This window comes from Carcharodon carcharias, chromosome 18, assembly GCF_017639515.1.
Source record: "Carcharodon carcharias isolate sCarCar2 chromosome 18, sCarCar2.pri, whole genome shotgun sequence".
NCBI classification, from domain to species: Eukaryota; Metazoa; Chordata; class Chondrichthyes; order Lamniformes; family Lamnidae; genus Carcharodon; species Carcharodon carcharias.
This window is the reverse complement of record NC_054484.1, coordinates 69,065,410-69,078,763: the sequence shown is the minus strand read 5'-3', so window position 1 is coordinate 69,078,763 and position 13,354 is coordinate 69,065,410. Positions and strand designations below refer to the sequence as shown.

At 39.9% G+C, this 13,354-nt stretch overlaps 1 protein-coding gene across 1 annotated transcript in view; it reads right to left on the bottom strand.

Annotated features, from left to right (window-relative positions):
* Positions 1-991, bottom strand: part of tspan7b (tetraspanin 7b) — a 124,901-nt gene extending 123,910 nt beyond the window's left edge. The window contains exon 1 of the mRNA XM_041211976.1: positions 823-991. Within this exon, the coding sequence (XP_041067910.1) occupies positions 823-903 (81 nt within the window). The 5' untranslated portion in view covers positions 904-991. The remainder of the gene's footprint in view (positions 1-822) is intronic.
* Between the last annotated feature and the right edge of the window lie 12,363 nt (positions 992-13,354).

Below are 13,354 nucleotides of genomic sequence, written 5' to 3'. Positions count from 1 at the left end.
AAGTGTTACACCAGTAGTAAAAATTGTTGGGGAAATGAAGCAAATATATATAAAAAAACAATTATTTCTGGTTGAATAAAACCTACCTACAAATGTAACATGCAGGTGGAAAACACTGCAGTCGAATAATAAGACAGTGTGTGAAATGTTGACTGAATTATTTCACGACAGCGTTTGTTTAAAAAAGTACAAGGAAATAATTCAACAATGCGGCAATATTTGTGTCGCTAGTGCTTTATTTAAAGAGAGGTGGATTGTATAATTAAATGTTTGAACCGTAGAATGTCTATTTGTACCTAAAGATGAGGAAAAATAAACCTAACGGAATGCGAAGACGAAGTTGTTTTGGATGTTCTCATGGGGCTGACGCGCTAGCAGTGAAATCATTAATTCACACAATAAGTATTTAAAAATGATAGATTTACTCAGTGAACGAATAATTTGAACTGAGCAAACAAACTTGGCGGGGGGGAGGGGAGGGGGGAGGTTCTGTGTGAGACTGATGATCTTTCATGTTTGCTGCAGTACTCTCGCGCATCACACAGCAACCAGTGCGTCAGGATCAAAGACATTCCCATATCACAAAAACAGGGCTGAGTTTCTAATCGTGGCACTTGCCTATCTGAGATTTCGTAAATCTGGCCAACATACAAATAAAAGGGGGCGAGGGGTTAAATCTGGAGAAGCAAAGAAGCGGCTTCAGTATTCTCGCTTTTCAATCTTAGCTTTTTTTTGTACCAAGCACACGTCCGCAAAACAAAACAATTTTTTTTGTCGCTTCTATTTCGGAGCTAAAAATAGGAAATAATCTATCACCCTTACCCAGAAAACGAAGCTGTAGATGATGAGGAGTGTTTTGAGACACGTTATCACCGGTTTAGTCTCCATTCGCCGCGATGCCATAATAATCTATGCGTTTACGCTCCAGTGCCTCTGCTGTGCCTCCTCCTCCCAGCGCCAGGAGACTGCAGCACTCAAGTCATTCGGCGGCGGCGCTGCGTCACCGGACCAATGAGCAACTCCTACTACGTCAGCTCCGCAATGAGCCCAAACGCAGCGTCTCCACAGAGAGGCACCACTCTGAGGAGAAGCCAGCTTCAGGAATGAAACCAAACATTGGAGCAGCACCAAGATAAAAACAAAAAAACTGCGGATGCTGGAAATCCAAAACAAAAACAGAATTACCTGGAAAAACTCAGCAGGTCTGGCAGCATCGGCGGAGAAGAAAAGAGTTGACGTTTCGAGTCCTCATGACCCTTCGACAGAACTTGAGAACTTCGACTATCACTGCTTGTTTGTCGCTACAACCACACCAACCCCCTCCACCTCTCTATCTCTCTATCTCTCCGCCCCCCACACACACACCTTAAACCAGCTTATATTTCAGCTCTTTCCTGGACTCGAACTCAAGTTCTGTCGAAGGGTCATGAGGACTCGAAACGTCAACTCTTTTCTTCTCCGCCGATGCTGCCAGACCTGCTGAGTTTTTCCAGGTAATTCTGTTTTTGTATTGGAGCAGCACCTTCGCGCGAACTGGAATGATCAAATTGGTGCAGTTTCTCATTTCCGCTTCTATTGATGGAAGTGGAAAAGAGGCGACAAAGCCGACGGGTTTAGAATTGTGAATGATGCATAAACACATTTATGCAGGGAAGTATTTACACTATTTACAATCCCAGAAACAAACCATTCGGCTCAACTGGCGGCTGTTTAATCCGCAGGCGTCTCCTCCTCCCCTTCGTCTCACCCCATCAACATCTTCCTCCTATAATATACTAGCTTTCTCTTAAATTGGATTGTGTGGAAGTGGAGAATCGCATTTTTTGGTTTTAATTTTACCAAGAACAAAATTAATACTAAATAAATATGAAGAAAATTAGAACTATTACAAACAAACCATAAAATAGAAAACATTGCAACCGAATTGTGTGCCATTGCCTAAAGTTTCCCCATTATATTCTTACCTGGCTGAGTAATCCTGTCGTCTAAGCAGCTGTTTAATGGCAATGGAGAAGTGTGATGTGGCGAAGTGAAGTAGAATGGAATTTGCATCTGGATTGTTACACAACTAAAATTGGAAAGGATATTTTAGGGGATCAGAAAAAGAAGCACTTAAATATGACGTTGGTAGATTTGCAGAGATATCGTTTAGGAAACCCTGAGCCAATAATTATTTCAGAATGATTCAACATGTTGCAAAAAATCTTTCAAAACGGTGTTATCTTTGCCTCATTCCTAAATAGTAACAGCAATAATGCTTTTGAACATAAATATTCCATACGTTTGCCTGAAAATTTTCTAGGGTATAACAATAAGGATGACAGCTCAAGATTTCTGCTGATGGGCTTGCTGGAAATTTGTATGGTCATAAGATGTCTTGTCCGACGTGTCCTGAATTAAGCAAGGCATTCTTGTTGCGAACACAAACATCTTGCTCAATAGTTTTTCCAGGTATTTTTATTTTTGTTTTGGATTTCCAGCATCCGCAGTTTTTTTGCTTTTATTTTTGCTCCATCTTCTTTTACTCCTACAGTTGGTGTCACTGAATGGACACTTCTTGTCCTCTGCCACCGAGCCCTGGCTTTCTCCTAGCTTTCGCAGCTCGAACACACTTTACACCAAAAATAACAATAAACAGAGTGGGGAGCTTTAATTTCCACACAAATGTTTGAAATGCTGAAATATTAGTCGAATTGAAAAGCCAGTTCTTTGCAGAATTCAGTTTTATTTTAGTCAGTTTCAATATTTTCACCAGGTATGTCCATGCTTTTGACTCCAAATGTTTATTACTGAGGCTGGCTGCAGTACTTTTCTGTAGCTTTCCCTTTTCTATGTGTTTTGTTATATGTTCATTTCCCTCTCTCCCAGAACATTATTCCTGATCCTTTCAACATCTCACCCTCAGCCGAGGCGGTTGAAACCAACATTTACTGTAAAAAGCCTGTGAACTTGACTTTGTTTCTGAAACTAATCTGTTTTTACAACAAACTGCATGGCCATGCGCCGGCAATGTGTGTGTTTCAAAGCTGCATTGAGATAACGCCGAAAATATTGCAAGTAGGTGGACAGAAGTACTTCAAATTGTTAGATTTGTAAGAATTGTGCATTCCTGCCTCATGATGAGTCTCCCCCTCTAGTGTAAAGAAACAGCTCTATAATTGCTTATAAACTGTTAAATATTTAACATTTTTTCAGGTTTGATGACAGATCATCGACCTGAAACGTTAACTGTTTCCCTCTCCCACAGATGCTGCCAAACCTGCTGAGCATCCCCAGTGTTTCTCTTTTTAATTTCGAATTTCCAGCATCCGGGGTAATTTGTTGTAATTTGTAACTAGCATCTGCCGACAGGGATGCATTTGAAACCAAGAAATCTGCCACATGGAAGATCAAACCGATATTCCACTTGGTACTACGCATCACAGATCAACGCTACTATGGTGCCTCCCCAACTGCTTACTCTGCGAGCTGTAAGGTTATTTCATGTTTTGTGCTTGGGACAAGATGTGAATCTAACTGAAAAAAGTCATTAAAATACCGATGTCGCAAACAATTCTAATGAGATTCTATTTATATATTTAGATTCTAACCATCTCATCAGGGGACTCTTCAGAGATTGAAACTGGGTTTGATTTAGTACACAGAAATCAAAAGGTTATAATCTTTCTGCAAGATTAGAAGATTACATTGGCCTTAATTGAAGGCAATTAACATGTAGCTGCTCAGTGAGACCACCAGAATTCTGTGGTAATAGAAGATTTCCGTCGATCACTATTTATAGTCGGATAGGCAGTTCTGGAAAAGGTATTCGACCTTGTGTTATTTCTGACTCTCCACAGATGCTGCCAGATTTGTTGAGTGCTTCCAACGTTGCCTGTTTTGCTGAAAAGAGAGACAAGTTGCTGAAACCTGAGTGCACTAATAGCTACACCAATTTAAGATAATCAGTCGAACTTGTAATGTCACTCATTTAGGCTTGCTAGAAGTGACATACATTCATTACACAGGGACCTGTTCTCTGCAAGCAGAAGGAATATGTTCAATTTTGCACCTTTTTTGAATTACCAGAGAGTTTGGGGAGCCTATAGTTCCCTATTCTCTCCAGGGCAATGTCTTGGCCAGTTAAGGCCGACTTGCCACCAAATCAGCATCCTTTTCTCCTGTAATGTAAATTGTTGTGATTGTTGAAATTTGGCATTCTTGCTTTTGTCCTGATGAGTGCATGACATAAATCTTCAACAACATGTGTGGAGAATTTTGTTTTTGTATTTTGAGTTTTAGTCTCAGGAATGGGATTTGAACCCAAAACTTTTATTTTACATTCATTCATGGGATGTGGGCTTCTGACTCAGAGGCAAGGCTGGCAGCACATGTAAGGGCAATGTATGCTTTCATGCTACCAAGTCATGTGGAACTTGGTGTAATTCAGAACAGTGCATTTTTACATGGGACAATTTCTTCTTGTAATAAGATATTGTTCTGTGCATGTAACAAAGAAACCAAAGTTGAATTAAAATTATTTTTCTTACATTTAAGTCCATTGCTGGATCAGTAAGAGTTACCTCCTTGAGTCCCTGCTTACCCCCCCCCCACCCAACTTTTAGAGAACATACCTGACCCATGCTCCAAATCTTTTGAGAATCCAACAAATTTTAACAATCCCTATATATTTATGGTTATCTAATATGCAGGGCAAGCAGTTGGCAGATCTTTTTCCTGATTTGGTGAAACCAGCTATTTACAAGCCTGAGCTGCAAAGGAGCACAGGGCAGGGCCTCTCTGGCTTTTTCTTTAATTTGCTCATAGGATGTTAGCTTCGCTGGCTAGGCCAACATTATTTCCCATCCCTAACTGCCCTTGAGAAGGTGGTGGTGAGCTGCCTTCTTGAACCGCTCCAGTCCCTGTGATGTAGGTACACCCACAGTGCTGTTAGGGAGGGAATTCCAGGATTTTGACCTAGTAACAGTGAAGGAATGGTAATGCATTTCCAAGTCAGGATGGTTCGGGGCTTGGAAGGAACTTCCAGTTAGTGGTGTTCCCATGTGTCTGCTGCTCCTGTCCATCTAGATGGTAGTGGTCGTGGGTTTGGAAGGTGCTATCTAAGGAGGCTTGGTGAGTTCCTGCAGTGCATCTTGTAGATGATACACACTGCTGCTACTGTTCATCGGTGGTGGAGGGAGTGAATGTTTGTGAATGGGGTGGCAATCAAGCGGGCTGCTTTATCCTGGATGGTGTCAAGCTTTTTGAGCTTTGCTGCCATGACCAAAGCTCCATGAGATACCCTGGTGACCACGAGCTATAATTGCAGGACATCCATAGGTTTATCAGGAGCTCTCCATCATTGGCTGCTACTGCAAGGGATTGAACATGCCATGAACCTGAATTTTATAATTATTATTTGAAAACTACTAAGTTTAGCTTGGACAGACTTTTACTTTATAGATGGTGTCCCCATTTTGGGGGCAATTGTAGATGTGTGGGCTTTGCTCAAAGTCAAACTACAGAAATCTGAACAGAAAATCATTCACTCTTCTGTACAAGACAGGACAGCCCAGCAAATAAATCAAGAATGTGTAGAGTCTCAAGTACAGATCCAGATCTTGCAATGCAATGACAAAACACATTGCTATATCAACATGCTCATCAAAATGTTGAAAATGTAATTTAATTTTTTAAAGAAATATAATGTGTATGAACACAATGACATTCAAGAAGAGGTTGAAACAGAGTTATCCATCAGAAGTTACTGAACATTATTTAAACATAGTTATTGCCATCTACTTATTATTGTTGGTTGATCCCAAACTATCAAAATAATCTTGGGTTGGAAAGTATGTTGCTGAAGAAGGGATTGTGCAGTCCTAATAAAATAATTTGAAGAGTATTATAAAAGTACTGTATCTTTCACAAATGAATATTATGTAGATATTATTACTGTTTGATTTGGCAAGACACACATTGTATAGGCTGTGTCTCTAAGTAATCCATACCAATGCTCTTGCCAATGTGCCCCCTTGTGGGTTCTAAGCTTTTTCAACAGTCTGTCAGAACATCTTAAATATGTGTTTTTTATAGGGCATTAAGCAAAAACTTTATACTGCACATTGTTTTCAAGTGCAGTGTACTCCCATACATTCCTGCATCTTTAATATCTTCCCAGCGCCACAAACATTCCCACAGTAATTATACATTCACCATTTTTATAAACAATAGCTGTTGTCAGTGGGAATGTATGGGAATCTCAGGAGAGTTCACAAAGGCTAAGTGGTTTCTATGGGAACAATTCAACATACAAGCAGTGGAAGCATGTATGTATAAAATCATAACATTTTTGCTTATTTTGCATAATCTTCCATGATTCATCACAAAATTCAATAGTCTTAATTGTCTCTGTTTACCAAATGCTAATGAGAAAAATATGGGTTGTTTCATAATTCATGTCTTTATGTACAATGCCAACGAACATTACATCAACATATTACTCTTCCCAAGAAGTGCCATTAACATATTTATAATTAAGTTGAATTTGAAATCAGAGTTGATGATCTAAATGAGTTGAATTTTCCATTTTCCATAAAATTGATCAGAAGAAATAAAAACTGAACTGCTGGAAACAGCACATCTGTCAACATTTTGACTGTTTTTCAGTGAGGATCCATCCTTCATCAGAACTGTTCCAGCTATATACTGAGACCGCCACAAAAAATGTTATCACACATCCAAATCATTGCTTCAAACCTGACCTATGGCTCAAATGGACCTCGGAATATCATTGTCAGATGAAGAATATCACCAGTATTGATAGATATTTATAAGGGCAGAAATAGATCTACGCAGCCTAGTTCTTCCATGTATCTTTTCCTGAATCTCACGTTGTTGTAACATGACTACTATCCGTTCTTTTGATTCGTCACCTCATTTTCTCTTTCACAGATGAATAAATCACCCTGTTGATTATTCACCTGGTGTTTTCCTTTCTCTGTCTTTGAGAAGACACCTCCTCTATCCATTGCACTTGTTTGACAGCCCAGCAAATGATCACAAATGCACTATGAATAGTCACAAAAACAAATCTAGATCCTACTACTTTACGATGCTGTATAATGGTTTATCAGTGGGATCCAGCACTAACATCTTGAAAACTAAAACTCAAGACTTATTGATCTCAATCTGTGCATAGAGGTAGCAAACCACATTGGTATATAACCATGCTACACCAACAAAATGTTGAAAATTTAATATTATTAAGAAATACAACGTGTATACACAAAAAGATATTCAAGAAGTAGTTGAAACAAAGTAATTTGTCAGAAGTTACAGCACATTATTTAAAATTATTATTGCTATCTACTTATTATTGTTGGCTGAGCTAGAGCACTGTTTGATCCCAAGATTATCAAAGTAATCTTGGATTGGTAAGTATGTTGAAATTAACCAGTGTTTGTTTAGCTAGGGCCATGTCCAACTGAGACCATTCTACTTATTAGCTCAATAAGACATGAAAAAAAATCCAAAACAGTATCAAAATTTCTTCTTTTTTCCTATCGTTAAAATAGACTTTCTGCTAAACCAAAAAGTTGGCTGCTACAAGTCGCATGACCACAGGACTGGCCCTTTTTTTCTGGAAGCTACCAACAGGAGTTACAAGAACAAAATAATCCTCCTCTCATTATCATGGAATCTCGCACCAACTTGTAAGGATATTATAATCACAAAACTAGGGGACTCGCAGGTCAAAACTTGTTATTCCTAGAGTTGTTAACAGACCCATCTCACACCAAGGACTGTCCAGATCCATTTCAAAAGGAGACAATGGGCATCATTTGCATCTTAATAAGCTTAGCCCTCTAGCAGTGTCAGAGGCTCTGCTTAGACAATGGTTTCCTAACACAAGAACCTCAATATGGATGGTAATTCTTTCAAAAGCTAATGGCTGGGACTATCAGTTCTGAAACCAAAGCCAGTCTAAGACAATAGATAAACATCCCTTTTGACATTATTGTTGAGAAAGAAGATCACATGACTCAGATGGCCAACTTGAAATCTCTATATTCCTTTGAGAAATGAGATATCCTCAGACTGCTGCTTTATCACCAACAGGAAAGAACTCCAGCAACTCCTGGCTGAGCAAGCAGCGGCCACCACCTTTCAACTCCTTGAAGCCTGTTTGATTTTAAATGTCTCTGACCATCACCTGCCAAGTGATCGAAGCACAGAAAGCCCATTGTCATTGTTTCAAGGATTTTTATGTTATTGCCTCCAACCAGAAACTCATCTGGACTGAACTCTGCCATGAAGGAAACACCCTCTGGACTTTGACTTCTCAGACTCTGGGAATCAATGAATTCATTTCAATGTCTTTTTTGTTATTGTTGCTGATAGCCATAAATCTTCCTCTTTTCTATACCTCCATTAACCGAATGTATGTGTGTGTATGTGTGTGTGTGTGTGTGTGTGAGGTTGTGAATACTCCACCCCCACCACCCCAGGTTTGAATGTGAATAAACTAACCTTCTGAGTTAATCATAACGTGAATTTGCCACAAATCATTAGTAAATTGGACCACACAAGCTGAGTGTTTTGGGCGTACTTTAAAAATAATTCAAAAACAATTCTGCTTGTGTACAGACAGGGAGAGAATAAAGAAGTTCAGTTTCTTTCTCTCTCCTGTATATAACATACTCCTTAATACACTGGTTAGTAGCAATGACTCAAACTGAATCAAAAGAATTTTAATCCCGTAAATGGTTATTAATTAGCTTGGCTGAACATAAGAAATAGGAGCAAGAGTAAGCCACTTGGCCCGTCCATCCTCCTCTGCCATTCAATAAGATCACGGCTGATCTGATTGTGGCTTTGACTCTAATTCCTACCTGCCCTCCATAACCTTTGACTCTCTTGTAGGTCAAAAATCTGTTTAACTTAGCCTTGAATATATTCAATGTCCCAGCGCCACTGCTATCTGGGATAGTGAATTCAAAGATTAATGACCTTTTGAGAGAAGAAATTCTTCCTCAACTCTGTCTTAAATGGGAGATACTTTATTTTGAAACTGTGCCCCCAGTTCTAGCTTTCCCCATGGGGGGAAACATTCTCTCAGCATCTACCCTGTGAAGCCCCATCAGAATCTTATATGTTTCAAGAAGATCAGCTCTGATGTTTCTAAAATCCAATGAGTATAGGCTCAATCCATAGGCTGGATAATCGATCATTAACAATTTCCCACAATACTATAGAACCGCATTATTCCGGAATTGGCTCGCTGGGTCAAATTAATATCGATCTCCCTTCACCATGTATTTCATCTCCAGAGACCATTTCATCTCTTAAGATGAATTGTCATTAGTTGTCACAGGACAACAAGCCAGGGTTTAAACAAATGCCCTGGGTTTAACTCCTTGCTAGGCATACTAAAGTACCAAAAACTCCTCCTGAGCAGTACACTCACTCTAAAATATGAGTGCATTGTTACCATACTCTTCAACATATCATCATGGACAAATTTTATGTTTCCTTTTTATTGCCTGTGATCAATATATTTGTGTATTTTCTTATCCTCGGAGTGGTTTACTCAATTTTTAATAACCCAGCATCGAGCTATTATATATTTAAACACAAAAAAGGTCATTTTATTTCTTACACACTTTCCCTGGAGGGCAGCAAAAACGTGATGTCTCACTCACTGGACTCACCCACACTATCACACACACAAAATTAAATACAGATTAAGATAAAAACAATGGTTATAAAAATGAAATTTATCTTAAGTCTGCTGTTTCTTATTTGAGTTTATTTTGGCTGGAGTGAAGGTCTTGCAGGATAAGTAGGGAGTTCTCAGTGGCTGTGAATGTGCCTATAGTTGATTTGCCAGAAGGTTGGTCAAGCCTTCCCAGGAAGTGTTTTGTCCTGGATTTCAGATGTTCCTGTGCATCCGTCAAGCCCTCAAAATTCTTCTCTCACCTCTGCGCCTACGTAGAACCTGGCACTTACTTCTGCTGTTGCTGCATATGCTTCGGACCTGGGCATTCTTTTGCTGATCCTGCATGTGTTGGACCAAAACATGCATGTAGTTTGAGTTTGGGATGTACAGCAGAACCTACCCTGCCCCCCAGTCCCCTGCTATTACAGTTCTGACACAAACCACACCTCCACCCCCCCACCGCCTCCACTGTTCTTATAGCTCTGACAGCACCCCTGCCACCGCCACCCCCCCACCCACCCCCCCCAACCCCTATTCTTATAGTCTCACTGTCATGTCAAAGTGTCCCTTAAACTTTTTGCTGAAAGTTGATCACCCTACTCTCTGATGAGCTTGATGTTGGAATAGGATGTATCAAAAAACCTTCTTTCTCTTTTAAGGTATTGCTGTTGGGTAAAAGCAAAAAACTGCAGATGCTGGAAATCCAAAACAAAAACAAAAATACCTGGAAAAACTCAGCAGGTCCGGCAGCATCTGTGGAGAGGAGCACAATTAATGTTTCGAGTCCGAATGACCTTTCAACAGAACTAAGTAAAAATAGAAAAGAGGTGAAATATAAACTGGTTTAAGGGGAGGTGGTGGGACAAGTAGAGCTGGATAGAGGGCCAGTGATAGGTGGAGATAACCAAAAGATGTCACAGAGAAAAGGACAAAGAGGTGTTGAAGGTGGTGATATTATCTAAAGGAATGTGCTAATTATGGGTACAAAGCAGGATGAGCAAGGTATAGATAGCCCTAGTGGTGGTGGGGTGGGGTGGGGGGAAGGGATCGAACAAGGCTAAAAGGTAGAGATAAAACAATAGATGGAAATACATTTAAAAATAATGGAAGCAGGTGGGAAAAGAAAAATCTATATAAATTATTGGAAAAAACAAAACGGAGGGGGAAAATCGGAAAGGGGCTGGGGATGGAGGAGAGAGCTCATGATCTAAAATTGTTGAGCTCAATATTCAGTCTGGAAGGCTGTAAAGTGCCTAGTCGGAAGATGAGGTACTGTTCCTCCAGTTTGCACTGAGCTTCACATTGCTGTTGGATACCTTGGCTGCTTAATTGACTGTAGCGGTCTGATGGCCTTTGATGGTATTTTGTGGACTCTCTGATGAAATTTTGCTATAAGTCTGCTATTATGTTTTAAAAGGGAGCCTTAACTATTTGACCTTGTATCAAGTGCTTGGTCATTGTCCAAATAAAGTTTGGCGCCAATTCAATAAGTATTCTGAACTGCAGCTTTTCACACCTGTGGTTTCACACAAGTGTTTGAAGGCCAGACCACAATATTACAATGAGGTATCGATGGGTTTTGTTTATCTTTTGGTCTGACCCACAAGTCACATCAGTCAATAATGTACTCTTTTGTTCTCTCTGGAAACAGAATAGCTTCAATTCGGAAGAGAAGTCTGGTGATACCCAGATGCCACCTTTTCAGTCTTCAAGATGTGTCTTTTAAAAATGGCTTCAATATTTTGTAATATCTACATGTCTGTATTGGGCATGACAATGTATACAACCATACCCCAGTGAAGGACAATTTTACCAGTTAAAGGTGAGTGCCTTCAACATCAACTGATTGTCTGTCTAGAATCCAGCTATGGCAGATACTGAACTCTGTGTTTTTGTATAACTGTCTGTTTTAGGCTTCCAAGACCAATACTGCATACGAGGATTACTTATCACCACCTGATTGATCTAGGTCCTCATGTAAGTGTGCACCACAATGAATTCCCTTTCCAGTACAGCCCAAAGTCCTCCCCTCCTACATTTTTCTAGACAAAGAGCAGGGTCTTAAAGAGGTTGTAGTAGAGAAAAGACATATTAATTAGTTGAAGGAAATGTCACTGATGATGAAGCACAAGAAAGGGGCCTGAGAACTATCTCTGTGTTTAAGGAGCAAAGGATATGTCCAAGACTCAACTTGTTCTTGGATGGGCCAGAGAAAACCCTTCCACTAAATGCTGAAAGCTCCAAACCATGCAGATCTGTCTTGACAACTTTTGCAACAGAGGTTTGACCTGCACTTAGGCCTTGTTACCTTTGGCACCAATAAAGATTAGAACATCCTCTCCCTTATCTTAATTCAGTCCTGAAGAACTTGTCTACTTCTGCAATCTCTTCAAGCCCATGCTCCTGTAAGCAAGCTGTTCTCTTCTGACCCCTGTATATTTTTCATTCCCCATTCCTTCCCTTCATTGTTACCAACTGCTTCTTCAGTCACTGTGGCTTCCCCTATCACCTCCTTCCAAAAGCATTAACTGCTTTCTGTGAATACATCTTTCCCCCCTCCAGAAAGCTCTTCTCTTTCCCACTCTTCATCCATTAACCAATAAAGCATTGAGATAAAAACAAAAAAACTGCGGATGCTGGAAATCCAAAACAAAAACAGAATTACCTGGAAAAACTCAGCAGGTCTGGCAGCATCGGCGGAGAAGAAAAGAGTTGACGTTTCGAGTCCTCATGACCCTTCGACAGAACTTGAGTTCGAGTTCGGACTCGAACTCAAGTTCTGTCGAAGGGTCACGAGGACTCGAAACGTCAACTCTTTTCTTCTCCGCCGATGCTGCCAGACCTGCTGAGTTTTTCCAGGTAAAGCATTGAGATGCTTTTGTGTGTGTAATAACTATGGAAATGCAAGTTGCTTCTATTGTTGTTCATGCTAAAGCTGGCTAGAAATCACTTCTATTAATATGAATTAGCAATTGGAACCAATAGCTTAGTACGTTCCTAGTAATATTTTTAAATTCTTGTCCAGAGCCATCATACTTGGGAAACTCACCACCATCAGCCCATTGACTAAGGTGGTGAATGGTGTGCTCTATATTGTTTTGGTCAATGCCTGTGGATCTAATCTATTTGAAGAAAATCCAAAGCTTATTCTGACTCTTTCATCTAATGCAAAGGAGGTAGCAATAAGTGAAAAAGATTGTGATGAGAAATTGAATCCCTAATTCAACAAAAGTTTCAGAACAGGTACTGCAGCAGCCAACATCCTAGGTGCTGCAACCAGGTTGAATGGGTATGGTGTATCAATGGCTGATTTACTGAAAACTATTTCTTCTTCATGCATTTTTGGTAAATAGAACACAGGTAGATTTTCTGATTACAACATTCCTAGCCTTTGAAAACTATGATTTTTCATCCACTAAAATTACTGAATGGAAAAATCATGGATTGTACGCGCAATTCTTGAACTGTGAAACTGGTAGGCAAGGCTCTAAGCTTGGACTTTGCAATTGGAAAATTAATCCTCTTAAGTCGATGCGAAAGTAGCTGGAGCTGTGCTTATTAACCGACACTGACTGAGAAGACTTAGCCTGAGTTTAACCTCTCAGGTTCTATGATTGAGCAATGTCTGTGGCCTTCCAACAATCTGATGACCCA